This window comes from Hibiscus syriacus, unplaced genomic scaffold (assembly GCF_006381635.1).
Source record: "Hibiscus syriacus cultivar Baekdansim isolate YM2019G1 unplaced genomic scaffold, ASM638163v2 tig00000991_pilon, whole genome shotgun sequence".
NCBI classification, from domain to species: domain Eukaryota; kingdom Viridiplantae; phylum Streptophyta; class Magnoliopsida; order Malvales; family Malvaceae; genus Hibiscus; species Hibiscus syriacus.
This window is the reverse complement of record NW_024061840.1, coordinates 720,008-737,761: the sequence shown is the minus strand read 5'-3', so window position 1 is coordinate 737,761 and position 17,754 is coordinate 720,008. Positions and strand designations below refer to the sequence as shown.

The 17,754-nt window shown below is 34.6% G+C and overlaps 1 protein-coding gene and 2 pseudogenes across 1 annotated transcript; 1 reads left to right on the top strand and 2 right to left on the bottom strand.

Annotated features, from left to right (window-relative positions):
• Positions 1 to 8,029: 8,029 nt before the first annotated feature.
• Positions 8,030 to 9,516, bottom strand: LOC120119346 (annotated as a pseudogene).
• Positions 9,517 to 13,575: 4,059 nt separating this feature from the next.
• On the top strand, positions 13,576 to 14,340 carry LOC120119335 (dirigent protein 9-like). The gene has a single exon (XM_039139156.1). It carries the CDS (start codon positions 13,576 to 13,578, stop codon positions 14,338 to 14,340), a length of 765 nt encoding a protein of 254 aa, XP_038995087.1.
• Positions 14,341 to 14,782: 442 nt separating this feature from the next.
• LOC120119326 lies at positions 14,783 to 16,565 on the bottom strand (annotated as a pseudogene).
• Positions 16,566 to 17,754: the final 1,189 nt, after the last annotated feature.

Below are 17,754 nucleotides of genomic sequence, written 5' to 3'. Positions count from 1 at the left end.
AGGTTCACAATATAATCGAATCATAAACAAGGAGTTTAATGAATATCAAATAAATCAACTACACTTTTAAATCATTCAAAAATCATAGTCCTATGGCAAGTGTCAAATTATTGACTGATTTGAGGTGTAGGTTGATTTTGGTAAAGTAGGTTCTTTCAAGTTGGTTCAGTATGTCGCTTCGGGCTTCCACTAACTTGAAGAAATGGTTGTTATGCTCATCTTGTAGAGATGCTTCTCGTTTCCAGAATTTCAGGAACGTTTTTGATATGTGTGGTGCTTCATTAAGAGCTTAAGATCGTCTCTTATGTCGTTGTTGCACCATTCAATATTCTAGCCGCCTTTTCAGGTTTTCAACTCGAATCCTCCTTTGGTTTCAAGATGTTATTTAAAAATTTATATCTTGAACCCACCTTTATCATTTTTCATATCATGCATTAAAGATTTTAAAAACTAATTTTTGCAAATAAAAATCAATCTTGGAAGGCGGAATGCATTCTAAAGATATCATCTTTTACTTAGAAACCCATGTATGATTAGAATGGACTTTTCAGGTACGTAACGTAGGCCATGGCTTATGGTTACGAAAGAAAGGGATAAAAAGGCCCAAATAAGTGTTTAAGGGTCATCAAACCAAGGATCAATTCATTCTGATGCCGTCAATCTTGTTTTGTTTGACTTGGATCTGCCTTGCTGAGGAATTTTCCATCAACTGGATCCCTCTAGAGTGCCAAATTTTGGATTCATTTCCATTTTCTCATATCTCCAGCATTTCTTGCTCTTCTTGTTTGTACTTGATCAACCTTGTAACTTGAGGCTCAATAAATCACCCATCTTTATTCGATTTTCCTTTTTCTTTTTTTTCTTCTTCTTTCTTTGCTGGATGAGTATAATACTTCAATTGCTTTGAGCACCTCTTTTTCCTTTTGCATTTTGGAGGTTTTCCATTATTCTTGATTGGATTGATCTTCAAGCACTCTGTATTTGACATACTTTGTAGTTCAAAACTTTCATGACTTCATGGAAACTTGTCTTCGTAATAAAACTGTATTGACAATCTTTATTCTTGTGAGCCAATATCCTTTACCTTGCCCCCTAATGTAGAGAGTGATCCTTGGTTAGGGTTGAATTAGAAGAAACATTATTCAGGCTCAAATGGGGACAACAAAGGATATATATATATATATATTAAAGGATAAATGAAACAATGCCGTTCATCATCTCATACACAGGAACCTTTGTAAAAAGAGGTATCCACAGGGGGATGAATATTCAAGATTAACTTTATTTACATGAAAAATGTAATTAATGCATGATATATTTATTTCAATCAATCACTTTCCCCTTCTTCTTTGAGTATGCCCTAAACACTCGAAATTATCATCAATGAGTTGATCCATGATGCCTCATCTCGTCTCTTCTTGCAGTAAGATTCACGGATATTTGAAAGTTTGGTTCTTTTGAGGTCTTTTGGTTTATGATGGTTTTGTGTTCAAAAAGACAAATGTGTGACTTTTGAAGTCATGTATATGGTGGAATGTAGTATCATCAATCAACTATATCCGAAAAGGTAAACATCTGGAGTAGGTGTAAAAACAGGTGGAGACATTTCTTCAGAATCTTTGTAGTGTCAGGATTTGGTTTGAGTAATTGGCATTGGATGGGATATTGAAGATATAATTTTACCACTTGCCAATAGATCTATAACTCTTGAAAAACTAAAAGAACATTTAATCTACTTGATACTCAATAATCTCAAGGTTAAAACTTGATTCCTTGTTCATAACCATAATAAGTAACACATATTTATTTATTGCACAACAGGTAGAGAAAGGAACAAAAAACAAGTTCAAACAAGATGCTAAAAATAGAAAGTACTACAGTGGTAGATAACACTTCCACTTGTTTATGCATCATGCCTCATTACTCCTATAATGGTATGTAATAGGATCAGGGTTCTTTTCTTCATTTGCCCCCCATTTCTTGATCATTTCTTGTGTCAAAACCCCTTTGTCAACAAGCATCTCAATTTCTTTTAACAATGGCCTACAATTGCCTGTAGAATGCCCTTTTACCCCCAAGTGGAAATTACAAACACTATCTTGATCATAGCTATGAGCAGAAGGGTTTGATGTCACTTTAGTTGGTCTTGGTGTGATGTATTGGCCTTTAACCAAATGAGGATACAAGTCTGAAATAGAAGTTTGGAACACTTCCAAAGTTTTTCTTGATCGCTTGACTTTCTTTGGTCGATCCGAACAATTACTTGCTCTTTTTCTTTTGCAGTTGCGGGGATTCTGGATGCGACATACATTCACATCATCAGCTTTTGCTTTTTGATCCGTTAGGCTCTTGGATGTGACTTTTGAGTTTTCTTCATTGATTACATTCTCAATTAAATCTCCACTTGTCACTAGATTCTCGAATTCAGTTGTCGGATTTGCCTGCATCAATTCGAAGAAAGGTAATGGAAGGGAATCACGAAACATACGTGATATTTCTTCTTCTAACATGGGAGGTTGAACTTGTGCTGCCATTCCTCTCCATCTTAGGGCATATTCTTGAAATCTTTCATTGGTTTTCTTCTTTACTCTTCGAAGATCCATACGTGTTGGAGCTAAGCCTTTAACAAACCGATATTGTCCCAAAAATGCATCAGCTAAATCTACCCATTTCTTGATCTGTTCTTGGGTCAACTGATTGTACCAGACTACTGCTGGGTTAACAAGGCTATCGTGGAAAGAGTGAATTAACAGGTCATCAGAATTTAAATATCCTCCCATTTTTCTGCAAAACATTCTCAAATGGATTAAGGGACAACTGGTGCCATCATATTTCTCAAAATCAGGCATTTTGAATTCATGAGGAATAATCAAATCTGGAACCAAGCTGAACTTTCTTGCTTCTAATTCTTTGTGGGAAGTATCAACACATTTCATATTTTTGATTGCTTCATCCATCTTCTTGAATCTTTGAACAAGGCTATTCTTTGGGTTCAATTGGGAAGCCCCATAGGGTTTTACCATTTTCGACTCTTCAATCTGACAGCATGATTGCTCTTTATCAATTATCTCTTCTTTATTAGATGTCACATACTGGATAATTTGATTTGATCCATCTGATATTGAATCTGATTTTTCTTTCCTTATATCCGGAGGTAAACCTGTCAATTGTTCTGGCCACTGATCTTGTAATCCCTTATAAGATTGCTCCATGATGACAGTAAAGTAATATGAATGAATGACCTTGGTTTTACTGTTACAAAACCTTTCATTAATTATTAACATGTTTTTATAATTAAAGTACATGACAGTACTTAAATAAAAATGTGAAAAATGCATAAATGGAAAAATAAGAATGCAAAATGTGCAATTCAAAGATATAAAAAGTAAAAATACAAAATGAAAATGCACAGATACAAAATGTAAATGCATGTATGAAAAGGTGTTACTTAAGAGTGATCATCTTAGAACAGATTTCATTGAACATAAAAGCTTCAGTACATCAAACAAAACTTTTACATGTAGGGGACAATTTTCAGTCCTAACTTCAACAAAACTTTACATATAGGGAAAAACTTTCCCATTTTCTTCTCTAAAACCAAGTTAGTTTATCAGCTTATGGGCCATATTGCTTTTCTGGACTGCAGCTTCTTCCATGACATTCTGGTGTTCTTTCATCTCCTATGTCAATTCTTAGAGTTGATCATTTTCCTTTGCGAGAGAACATTTGTGTTCAAAAAGTTTTTGGAGAAAATCTTCATGTATGCTGCAACTCTTTTTCAATTTGGTGACCCCTGATATCCACTATTCTGGGGTGTTTCCTATACCAGCATTTTGAAAAGCTTGACTGACCTTCTGGAAGTCTTCATATATGGTTTCCATTTTGGTGCACAATTTATTGTTTTCAATCTTCAAATGACGTATTTGAGCTTCAAACCTCAACAAATCTTCTTCTCTCTGGGTGCCCCTACTGATATTCTTACCTTTGAAGACTTTTGGTATTAATCTATCAGGACCTTTGGTTACCAAACTAGGTCGATCATCTACCATAAATTGTAAGGTTCCATAATCCAAAAGATTTTGGACTCGCCGTTTGAAGGCAAGACAATTCTCGATGGTATGTCCTTGAGCTCCGGCATGATATTCACAATGAACGTTGATGTCATACCAATTTGGATATGGAGTTTGGAACGGTTTTATATAATATGGATCCACTTCTTGTGATTCAAATAGCTTCTCATACAACTCTTTATATGATATGGGGATAATATCAAGATGAGATCCACCTTTTGTCTTGGATTGAACCTGAGTTTTAGACATCGGGAGCAGACCAAACTTTGATGATTTCTGATTATATGATTTCTTCTCTTCTCTGGGAGCTTGTATGGTTGTCACCATTTCTTTGGTATCTCCATACGATTTGTGAATACGAATGATGACTGTCTGTAATTTCTCTAATTGGTTAGGAATCGAAATCCCTTGCGTATCTGAAACTGCAGAGTTAGGTTCATTGAGCTCTCTCTCTTTCTGTGCTGGAATCTCTTTTCCTTTGGCCAACACAGATATTCTATCCATCATCTTGGACATCTGTTCTCTTATTTCTCGTATCTCCTCTTGCTCCTTAATGGTCATACAATCTTTGGGTGCATAGCTCTTCTCTATCTTCAGAGTTCCCTCAGGATGTCTTTTCTTGGCCGTGTCATATTTTGTTCGATCATAAAACTTTTTGTCCATTTATGATTTCTTTCCAATATGATGAACAGTCTTTCAAGTAGACACCTTTTGGTTATGCTATGATCATGCAATGCAAACAAAAGAAATGAGAAAAAATAAAATAGTTAGTACCAACTAATGAAAAAAATCTATCTATCAAGGTATAAATCTTAACCTCATGCTTTCTAGTTCCATGCTTTGTTTGGAAAATTTAACCTAACCGCATGATTTTTAGTTCGCAGGCATTTATTCAGAAAAAATAATAAATTAAAAAATTAAAAGCTAAAGCTTATTTCTCATTTGTGTACACCTAAGGACAGAGGTTCAGTATTGTCTTAGATCAGGATAAGTTCTAAGGTTTATTACATGCAGGGTTTCAGTTCTAGGAGTAAAGGTACTCGAATTGTCTTTGTTGATGCCCCTTTGGGCTATCAACCCTCAATCCTAGTCCATTATAGACTTAAATGGATCGAGTTCAATTCGAGAGGACACATTTCTCTATACCTGATACGGAGAATAAATTCTCACGAAGACATAGAGCATATGAACCCCAAAAGTTACTTGCTAGGTCTAACACGGAGAATAAATTCTCACGAAGACGTCGCTTTCACTCTCACTTAAAAGGGACAAACTCAATTATAGAGCTTTATGTTATGCAATGCAAGTGTTGTGTGTGAGGAGAAATGTTCAAACTTCTAACAGAAAAATAAATAACGAAATAACATACTTGCAAGTAAAATGAAACATATAAATATTATGAAAATAATAAGTAAATATACAAATTTTGAAAAGAAATAATTAAAAATTAAATATATGAACTTTTAATTTTTAATTAATAGAGACAATTTATAATTGATTTTAAAGTTTGACAGTCCCCAGCAGAGTCGCCAAGCTGTCGTAACCGGTTTTCGTCCGGGCACGAAATATTTGTTTTTGGCGGGGAAATTAATGTTAATAAATAATTTTGAAAATAATTTGTGAGTCGCCATCGGCCTTTTGGATCAGGTAGGTCGAATACCTAAAAATTATCTTTTAAAAGAGTTTTTAAGAAAACCATATTTAAAAGATGAACTGATCTGCGTTTTATAACCAAAAATTCGTTCTTTTTAATATTAAAAAGGGATTCGTGGTCGGTTACGTTTAGGGAAGGATTAGCACCCCTACAACGCCCAAAATTGGTACTTTTTAATTATAAATTGTCTCTATTATTAAAATTTTAAAAATTCAAAAATATATTTAATTTATAATTCTATTATTTCAAAATTATATAAAAAAATATTTATTTATTTAAAAATATCAGAAAAGAACTTCTAGGTGCCTTAAGACAGCTCTTTTCTTTGATATTGATAAATATTAATTTAAATAATATTGTTTACTTTTTAATTTTAAAATATCAGAATGGGACATCCAGTTGTATTAAGACTGCCCTTTTCTTTGATATCGAAAATAAATAAACATTATTATTTAAAATATATATATATATTTATATGACTAAGATAATAATAATAATTAAAGCGATAATTAAAATATAAAAGTAATAACAAAATAATATTGTAATTAAATAATGATCAAAATAAAAGAAATTAAAATTATAAAACTAAATATAAAGTATCAAAAATAAAGATAATAATTTGAAATATTAAGAAAGATAATGGTTAATAGTGTAATTTAACCTAATTAATTAATACGGGATTAAAATAAAAAAATACTAAACTATGAGGGACTAAATTTGATATTTACCTAAATATATCATTTAATACTGGTATGGACTAAAACATAAATAAATAAAATTCAAAGACTGAATTAAAATGCTCAGAAATTAATTTCAGTGACTAAATCGTAAGGATTACAAACTATAGTGACTGCGGAAATGGTTTACCCATGATGGAAATTACACGCACACCCCTCCCCTCAAAACGACGTCGTTCAGGGGAGGATTTATAAAAGTCCCAAACAGCTGGCCCGAAGGGCCAGCTTCCCCATTTTTTCTTTCTCTTCTCTTTCAAACAGAGAGAATTTTATAAAACTCTCTCTCGCCTCTCTCTGGTTTCCTTCGCCGGAGGAAACCAGACAACAACCGGTCGCCGTATTTTGCCACCGGTACCACCACCGGCCACCATCAACGGTGGCCGAAAATTACAAACACCCCCAAATCGATGCTCTATTTACCTTAAAGCCCAATCTAAGGTTGTTTTAACCTAAAAGCTTACCAAACGTCGTAGATCTGAGATAGTTTCCTTCGACGTTTCGGTTCTCCGATCACTCGTGGAGGTTCTCACGACGGAGATTTCCTCAGTAAGTCTATTTTTCTTTTCTTTTATTTGGTTGTTGTTTTTGCTTGTTTGGTGGTTGCTGGTTTGCTTGGCCTCTATTTGTTTTTGTCTTTCCGTTTTTCTTCGATTCCTCCTCCTTTTTTTTTTTTTTTTTTCAGGTTCAGTGGTGGCTTTTATAGCCACCACAGTGTGCTCCTCGGACCGGTCCCATGGGTAGCATCTTTGGTGAGTCACCAAGCTATGGCGGTGACTCACCATAGAGCTCTGATTTGGTGAGGCAGCTGGCTTCTGGAAAGCTCGACGAGGCCGGCGTCGTGGAAGCAGCAGCGTCGGCAGCAACTGGTTGGACCATCTGGAACTGAAGCGTCGGCAAGGCAGCTGGAGACAGTGGTGGCGCCGCGTGGATGTTCTTGAAGCTTGGAGGTGGCGGCCGGGATATAAACCTAGGGTTGTGAAACCCTAGGGCTTCTGGGAGTTGGGCCAGAGTTGTAATCAGGCCCTGATCTTGGGCTTTTGTATATATATATATATAATAATAATAATAATAATAATAATAATAATAATAATAATATTTAGTAATAATAAATTTAATAATAATAATAATAAAATTTAAATGAAAAAATGATGTCTACATACCCTATATAGAATTATAAAAGAAAAGGCTCAATCAAAACTCTTCTTTAAGATCCAATAATTCATATTAAATGAGAAAAATGAAGTGAAAGTTGAACAATATATCGAGTAGGCATTTAGAATCTCTGTCACGGCCCGCAGAGTTCAGCTCGGGACATTGGTACAAATGTCCGACAAAGAAGTTCAAGATAGAGTATCGGGCTTGTCAAAACCACCAAACTTGGTCTATCACTTGGAGAATGTTGTGGAGCCCGTTCACACTAACCGTGCAAACAAAAACAGTGACACCTTATCAGATTGTGTCCACATAGACAACGCAAATATGACAAGAGACAACAAATCAGAGGAGATTATTGGGGAATCTTACCATATCAAGTGTGATCAGCCATCCAAGGAAAGAAAACAATGAGCTTACACCATAATGGCATGCTTCCTCAATGGAAAGTACATCTCCCTCTTCTTCTCCCTCTCTGTTTTCAAAAATTGCTGCATAAAACAAAACAATGAGCTCAGTGCCAAATTAACCATTCCGGAGTTCGGACTCATGTTGCCGACATGATTAACACTTAATAACATCTAGCGCAGAAAATCCAAAACGTGGTTTAGGGTAAGGCAAAAACAGAAATAGACGATGCGTACGAAACACGAACAAATCGACCATTTACAAACCGAAGTTGGCAAGCATTAAACATAAATGGAGACAAGATTCATAAAGCAGCTTTCCACTTCAACGGTAGATAATATTTGAACATTGCATCACGTTGTTTTTCTGCTTATGCTATTTCATATGTAGCATCAACCTTCTGCTACCTAGATCAGCAAGTAAGCCAACTGAAGGACCCTTTTAATGATTTCATCAGCTCGGTCATGGTCGTAAAAGAGATTAACAAGCCAAAACAAATTCGTTTACATCAAGGAACAAAATCACCAATTTTCTTCGGATGTGAGCAACTACCATAATCACAGAGTCCAATCTCTGTATTGAAATAGGGGAATAGATTATACTACAAGGCATCTTCACATTCGTGCTTTATTGCTCTACATGTCCCAAGCATTAACATAACTGTGAATGGAAGTCTTCACCGAACACGATCAAAGGTGCATTTCTTAGGACCAAATACTAGCCAGAAAGAAAAAGTTCAAAAGTGCTTCGAATTAAGTTCGCTGTGGTGATGGAAAAATGAAACTACTTGTAGTAAGTTAAGGCTGGAAAAGTTAAACTTAGTGCCAATCAAGATTATTTCACTTTCATACATACACATCAACACAACATTACTAAAACCAAAGAATATGGAAATGCCAATAAATTAAACATAAAAGAGCTGTCAAATTACAACAAATGTTGAACAAGTAACGAAAATTTTCCCATAGATAACCTGGTGTTTGGTAAGGCGGCGGCAGCGAATGGCTCTGTTCTTCTTGGGACGGAGATCAAGAGGCAAAAACTTCTTCTTATAGGCTTCCCTCAATGCAGTCTTCTACTTCTGGGATATCACTGTCAACACTTGTGCAATCGATAGTCTCACCACCTTACTAAAAAACAGACACCAAAAGGATCAAATACCCACACTAAAAGAGAAAAATATGAAAAATCAATAAGTGGTTGAAGAGAGAATTCAGATACATTTTGGAGAGCTTGTTAGGGGCACCACCAGTGGCCTTGGCTACACGAAGTAGAGAAAGTTCAGCCTTCAAGTCCTTGAGCTGGCTTAACAGCTCTGTCTTTGATTTGTTAATCAATTCGTGCACCTTAATCCTTGCCATAAAACAACCATTCCATAAAAAATTAAAAGGAGATTAGCAAACAATTGATATAACTAAATCAGAAACGAAACAAAAATGTGGTTTTCATAAGTATTATCATCAATACCCATGGTGTCTGCCTGCCTTTCTTTCTCTCTTTGCGGTCAAGAAGGTCCGGAGAGTGCAATCGATAGTCAGGGTTTTAATACCAGTTTGCAAACAAAACCCTAATTCGGGAGAAAGGATGGTTTCACTTTTGGGGGCCAATTCTTGAGGACTACGTGCTCTGAGATATGTTTTGAGCTTATGATAGCCCAATTTTATTTTGTTCAAATAGAAAAGGCTGAAACTTCTTCTTCTTCTTCCGAGTAAAGAAACTTCCTTCTTCTTCCTTCTTGTACTCTGATATTCGGTAGTTACATTAAGTCCAAGTCGGATGTGTTGAAAATATAGTACTCTAATAAGTAAAATTAAATTTAAAAAGGTTATTGTATCATGGAAATTCATCATTATACAAGCGATTTCATATTGATTAGTGTAATAGTGAAGTACATGTCGTCTAAAAAAATGATACAAAAAATGTTCACATATCATAGATACATGTTAACACAAACACAAAATCATAGATGAGTAGCAACAATTACACGTATGAACCTCTCTACTGAAAGCGAGTTCTTCTAATATTATTTTCTTCATTCATAATACTCTACTTTATCAGACAAGTTTGTAGTTGAAATCCAAGTATCATTTCGGTTGATTTTTTAAAAGAAAGTGAACCAACTAATTCGATTGGTTGAAGTTTCAACCAATTCTGTGAGCAGCATTCTAGTAGTTTATTCGATGGTGCAAATACTTTATGTACAATTTTTTAAACTTACAAAGGCAAAACTGGTTCATCCTATACTTTTTTCTTGATTAATGCTTCATCCTATACTTGAATTAAAAACAAAGTAAAATGCATGTGACAATGGAGATTCTTTCCATTATATATTATTACAATACCTGACAGAGGGAAACTTTACCCAGAAAAAGGTTGGTTTATACATATACAAAAAGAACTGCTTTGTAAAAGAAGACACATATACATATATAAACTGATTTCTTTTGCAGCACAATGTTGTTCGAGGCAACTGCTTAGAAACATGTAGCCCAGTCTTATAATGGATAAGTTCTGCTATATGCAAAGTTTGAGATCCCCACTCTCCTTCAGCCAAACCAGATTCATTAATTGTTTCTAAAAGAGACATTACCATTTCAAAACCACAAAATGATATGCTAATAATGCAAATTACTTATAGATGCTGGTGATGAAATGCTCATTTATATATAATAAGGTCTAGATGAGTCCCCACGAGAAAGCTTTTTGATAATCAAGAAGTTGATAAAGTGGTCAACACTAAAGCTCTAATCAATTTGCAATCGATGATGAAAGTTGGGATTTCAATTCACTGTGTTATAAAAAGATCATTTAACTTACTAGGACGTAGGCGAGATTTTATATCACATGTTCAAAACTAGAGAGTTATATTAAATATTCTAGCCATAATCATTACAAACAATCTTCATATACAGGATATGAAGATCACAAGGTGTTCCATTCTCTCAAATAACCCAAGGAAATATGTTTAACAGTTCCAAATTCCATAGTCCCATGATACTGGTAGTGGTACTAATCATGTTTGAATACATTAAAATAATGTCAAAAGTTAATCACAACTTTGAAGGTCCAGAATTTAATCACATATTTTTCCGGTGTATGATTAAACAACACTTTTCCAAGTGCGACCTAACTGCTGCTTTTTTCCCCTTCCATGCTCTCTCTCCCTAATCCACCTACTTTAAAAGAAGATTAGTTGGCCTTGAAACTTGTATCTTCTCCAAATAATGAAAAGAATGGATTTTTTTCTGTGCTTCTCAAGCTTCAACAGCCATCTGCTCCAGCCTGGACCACCGTTTCATGGTCCGCCGTGGCCAGCGGACGATCGACCACCAACGTTCTAAGCCTTATGCACCTTGTTCATCAGAATTGCCCATTATTCCAGGGCTGCCGAAAAGAGTAGAAAGAGCTCTCTGAAGTCAAGCGATGTACGTCGAAAAAGTTCGGCTGATATCTATGATCTCAGAACTCCTCCTGGTTCCTCCAGATATCTTCTAGGCGACACACAAAATGTAAACGTTTGGGGTTTTGTGTATAAAATAGAGTAAAATAGTGGTTGCTTGTCCTTTGAAACTTTAGCAATAGCAATGGCTTATAACATTACCTTTATTGTTTTTCAAACGCACTTAAACTGTTCACAGGTAATGAATTCAGTAAATATATTTATACAAGAGCTTTTTTGGATTTAGTTGATGAGAGGGTTGAATTGGGTGCAAAGACATGATAATGGGAGGTCCTTGTAGCACTCGATCCTTAAAGGCATGGGATTTAATCTAATGTGGGATAGGATTTGAGTATTGTAGCAATTCTTTCTTTCTTTCTTTTTTTTTTTATGAAATGAAGCTTTTACTTATAAAAAAAATATTTATAGCCATAGGTCAAGCGTGGTGAAATAATAACTTATATTTAAATTAAGGGTAAATTATGGGAGCTTATATTTTGGTCGATGAACTTCTAAACATTACTACAATTACTAACCTTTTAATTTATTTTCATTACAACCCATCAAGTGACCCAAATGGTTAATGAGAATGTTGTTCTCCCTAAAAGGTTTGGGTTTGAACATATGTGTCTGCAGGGTGAGCGTGCGTTGTCAATTGATTAACAAAGTTTTGAACAAAATTATTCTTGTAACCACACCAGAATATTCAAAAAATTTCATCATAGTCACTATTGTCAACTACCTTTAAAAAATATTGACATGACACATTAGATTCGTATTCTTCATAACAAAAAATTAACCCTAAGTTTCCCGTACTAATAATAATGTTAGATATTACCTTAAAATCTAATTGGTAATTAAGTTAGATTTTATTATAATTATAATACTTAAAAATTATATACTAATTAAGTTTATTTAATAATATATATTTATCTTAGACAAGAAATTTTATGGAATTAGGTTTCTTGATGACCAAATATTTTGAAAATATATAGGAAAATTCTATAATGTTTGACGAGTATCGATGAGCACCACTAATGATGAGCACCATTATTTTAATTTATAAAATTAAAAATTTTAAAGGTCTCAACGTGTAATTATAAATTAGTTAAAAAAGTTAAAGGTAACTTATTTAAAATAAAGGGTGAACTATAATAGTGATCACCTAACTATTGTCTCTTTTCATTTTAACCACTATTTTTGAAACTTTGTCAATTCGGTCACTCAAATAATTTACACGGCCGAATTGGGTTTCCAGTACAAGAGATAAAAACATTACCGTTCTCTGGTTTCGTCTTTTCCTCGCTGGAATTCGAAAGTTCAACACCACAGTAATGACACATCTAATGAGATAACAACTCCAGCAAATTCAATCACCTATTGGATAAGAAGGGGGGATAAGTTTGTTGTGCAAAATAATGTGAATTGTTCTAAATCAGTGAATTCCATCTACACATTAAGATCATCTTATTGAGCCAACCAAACACTTCGGTAAGGCACTGAGATTCACTTACTTACAAAGGTTAAAATTATTCCATCTAGACATTAATATTTTTTAAAATCTGTGTAACTTTTTGTGTTTATGTTGTAGAAATGGCTTTGCAAGGATGTGGGAAAAGTATTTTAGGATATATCGAGTTTTGATATATATATACCGAATTTTGGGATACATTAACTCTGTCGCACGGAAGACTTTCACTCCTCAATCTCACGTCTACCCTAGTCAAAACAAAAACCCTAACTCACAACCAATCAGTCAAAATGAGAAGCTGCACTAATCTTTAGAAAATCAAAGGAACAAGAAGAAAAAAAACACCAGTTAAGGAAACCTTTACATGGAAAGTTGTGCACTACGAGAATGTTGACTTACCTTTTACAACCTCAGACATTTATAAACCCATTCTTAAAATATTTAACAACTCCATTTGCTTAAAGATTCTACAAGTGGGAAAAACACATGTTCTGAACCACTCCAAACGCGATTTTCCCTGCTCCATCATTGTTTAAACTCGTTCATCCACCATCAACAACTATATATATTTATATAAAGCCTACAGAATTCATGTTTAATTAAGAAAAAAAGGCTTCGATTCTTTTCATTTTGACAAAATTATAATGGCCAAAGAGCTACGAATTAAGGGCACATTGTACATCTTGCTCTTATCCATCACCATGAAATATTATTCCGATGGAGCAAGAGTCGTCACTGAAGATGACACACTCTCACCTTTTCCCCCGTCCGGAACAATGGAAATCAACCCGGTTCCGACACCCGTAGCTCACACGGCGGCGCCGTTAGAAGGTCCCGTGCAGGCTGCAACCCCTGGCACAAGTGATCAACCCACACTGTCATTCTTTATGCATGACATATTCGGCGGTTCAGCTCCATCATTAAGGGTGGTGAACGGGATCGTTGCCAATACCCCACAAGTCAAAGGAATCCCTTTCTCCAAGAAACGCAGCGGCATTATAGATGGCAAAGCACTCCCTGTTGTCACTCAAGGAGCAACTTCACAGAACCTCTTATTCGGAACCATACTCGTGATCGATAATGAATTGACCCAAGGGAATGAATTCGGGTCTTCCATAATCGGTACAGCACAGGGATTTTATCTGGCAAGTTCAACGGATGGTAGCAGTCATACAATGGCCTTCACTGCTATGTTCCATGATGAAGATGATCACGATAAAGACGACGCCATCAGTTTCTTTGGGGTGCACCGTACAGCTGCGGCCAAGTCTCCGATAGCTATAGTCGGTGGAACAGGAAAATATGGAAATGCGCAAGGGTTTGCCGTCGTTGAGACCCTTCTCCACACGAACCAGTACACCACTGATGGCATTGACACGCTTTTGCAGTTTAGTATATTCATAACTTAATAGTAATGAACCTTTTTTCCTCAAGGATTTAGTGATCAATTTAATCATCATAAGTAGAAAAATATTATAGCTAAGTTAGGTGATATTATGATAACCACTCGTTCTATTTCTATGCTATGTTTCATATGAGAATTTCGTGTTTCTTTTATTTGATTTCAATTTTTGCTGATTTTGTGTTTTGATTACCTTGAGTAATTCAATTTTTTTATTCTGATTGTATCTAATTAAACGTTAAAAAGATATGAAAAAGATTTACATGTATTCCAATACGGTAAGAAATTTTGCGAAGACGTAATATTATGGGAACATAAAACCTTTAATTCGTTCATATTACAAAACTAACATAAACCGAAAGAAAAAGCTTTTATTCGCTAAACATCCCAAAAACATTTCATTTGAAAAAGAAAAACTAAAACTAGCGACAGCTTAGGAGATTTGATTCTTCATTTGGGTGGTGGGAAGAAGATGGCATCATTGGTTCTCTTGGACCGGAAATGTTTCTCCGTCTCAGCCGGAACCTTGAAAGCTGCCTGCAAAACTTCTGGGGATATAGCCTTCCATGCCCCAATGCTTCCAGCCAAGTGAGTGAATACAGGGCTGCAAACGTGAATCAAAACATGTCTCACTGTTATAAGCAACCATAATTAATGGATTTGAACTCTGAACGAGTGGCTTACTTGGGAGTGGTGATGATCGAGAACCACGACAAGCCCTCCGGATCAGCAATCTTTGAAACAACAAAGAACCTCGGCACAATCAACAGGTTACCTGGTTTCACAATGGTTTCCAAGACCCTTTTCCCGTCAACACCAACAACTTGGAGACGGCCGCTGCCCTTGACAATATAAGTTACCTGCAAGGCTGAATCACAAGAGAACCCAGGGGAGCACATTGCATTGCCTTGCAACCTAACCAGATCAGCACCAAGCCCCACCTGACCAACCAAAGGAAGATTTTTTGTATTCAAGAGCACAACATTTCCGGCATTCTTGATATCAGTATCCAAAGGAGCTTCCTCGCAGTTCAAAGCCATTCCTTTTCGGTGATCAAGCTTTGGTTCAGGCATCTTGACACTGTCATCGAGCTTCACAATGCCTTTTCCTTGTTGGTTGCCGATGAGAGCCTTAGCAGTATCATCATCCACATCCCATGCTCTTTTCACAAAATCAGTTGTGAAACCAGTGAAGATACCATTGGCACCAGTCAAAAAGAAATCAGTGAACTGGCCGGCCTTGTGGCCTTTAGAGGTATCTCCCATAAAGAGGACTTCCAACTCAATGTCATCCTTGTTGTACAAGTGATGACACCGAAAGGAAGAGCAATGGCATCTCCCTTCTTGATTGAAATCACTTTCTCCTCAGACTCGGGGAGAATAATTCCAGCGACTCCAGCTCCTATACCAAGAGATCATACATGGAGAAATTTAGATAACAATTCAGCTTATTGCAAATTGATAATTAAATCAAAATCAATCAATAACATTAATACAATTCTGGGAAAGAAACCACATGCAGTGATTGATCAACAATAATTCAAGTTTGGCACATTAAAAGCAAATAATTGATTTGGATGCAGATCCGATGCTTTCCTCCTACTGTATAAGAGGACAATTAAAGAATAAAAGATAGGTCCTCTCTCCGATTGATAAAAGCAATCACAAATAAAATCAAAAAGAATAAACACTGAAGATTAAAGAAAACTATATTTTGATAAGTAGAAAACCCCCAAACAGTAAATCAATCAATGTAACATGAAGAGCATATGAAATTTGCGGCGAGATCTCAAGTCCCAACATCATAAAAGATCTTACGATAAAACAATAAATCAATCAAGATCTTATGATAAAACAATAAATTAATCAATGCAAAATGGAGATCATATCACTGTGAAAAGCATAAATCATAAAAAAAAGATTTTGATCATATCACAACTCGATCTTGTATCAGATGACGAGAAAGCAATAGAAAAGATGCCTCCGTAGTGCGTGAACAAAACCCAGAAAGAGAATAAATACCTTGAAGAACATAAGCCACTTTCGATGAATCTGAGTACCGAGGAAGGGCAAAACCGTTCTTTTCAAGGGCCAACTTGGCGGCACCGATGTTGCCTTCACGCAACATTGGGAGTTCATTGGGGCACCAAGCAGAGTAGCTTCCGCCATCACCGCCGTACACCATCTTAGCCAACTTAGGAGAAAGATGTAGTTCCATCTTCTTCTTCTCTCACAAAAGAAATAAATTCCAAAATCCCTTGAAGCTGGAAAGGAAAGAAAAAATTGAAGCAGAGAAAGAATCACTGAAGTGGTGAATTTTTTAGGTACCACTGCATGACATTTATAATCTTGAGATGTTGGTGTTTGTATTTATCTTAAATGTCTAAATTTAGAGTTCAGTATATTTCACACTTTTAAAACAAAGCATTCGTTTGTTATTGTTATCAAATATATAATAAAATATTTACTTTATTAAATTTTTATTCCTTAATGTTTTAAAATATTTATTAAAAAAATAAGGATTTATTAAAATGAAAGTTATATTGTTCTTTGATTCTTATCAAATTACACATTTATTACTACACACATCCATCTGGAAACATCATGACATAGTTTACTTCTTTATCGACAGCAGAGGGAAATTACGTAGGGACTAGAGGGGGACAGGCCCCCTCAAAATTTGGGAAAATTATTATAAGACCCTTCAAAGTTTTTAAAAAGTTTATTTATCTCACTTAAAATATTTGGAAGAAAAAAATATTTTACTCTCTTCAAATTATTAACATTTCATATTACTCTACACACATCCTTATATGTTTACAAATTAAATTAAATTGATATTGTTAAAATATGAAGTTTAAATATACAATTTGAATTCTCGTAAATAAAAATCATAAATATGTATTTAAATTTATTTATTAAATATTAATGTTTTTACTTCTAATAATTTAGAACTAAAAAAATATTGATAATACTTAATTATTATATCTATAAATTTAATTATTTTTTAGTTTTTATTTTAGTATTGCTTTTCTATTTTTGAAATCATGGTTTTCTTATTTTTCCTCTATTTTTATAGTACTTTTAAATTAAATAAAATAAGAAAAACTACATTAGAGGAGACCAAAATTTAATTTTTCTTCAAATTTTGATGGATGAAAATTAAAGAATTTCAACAATCTCGCATAATATTTTAAACACTTTTAGGCTCTTATTTTATTCTATAAATAAATATTAATTCCTATTAATTTTCTCAATATTTTAGGTGTTCTATCTACAATTTGAGTGTTAAAACCAACTACTGTAATTTCATTCCATTCTTTCCATAAAAATCTTAGTAGAGAGTTTATAAAAAAAACATTTAATAAATCTACATTTGTTTAATGAAATCACATAAAAGTATATGAAATATAATATATAAA

Coding starts and splice junctions, on each gene's coding strand:
- LOC120119335 (XM_039139156.1), top strand. CDS start 13,576: ATGGCCAAAGAGCTACGAATTAAGGGCACATTGTACATCTTGCTCTTA.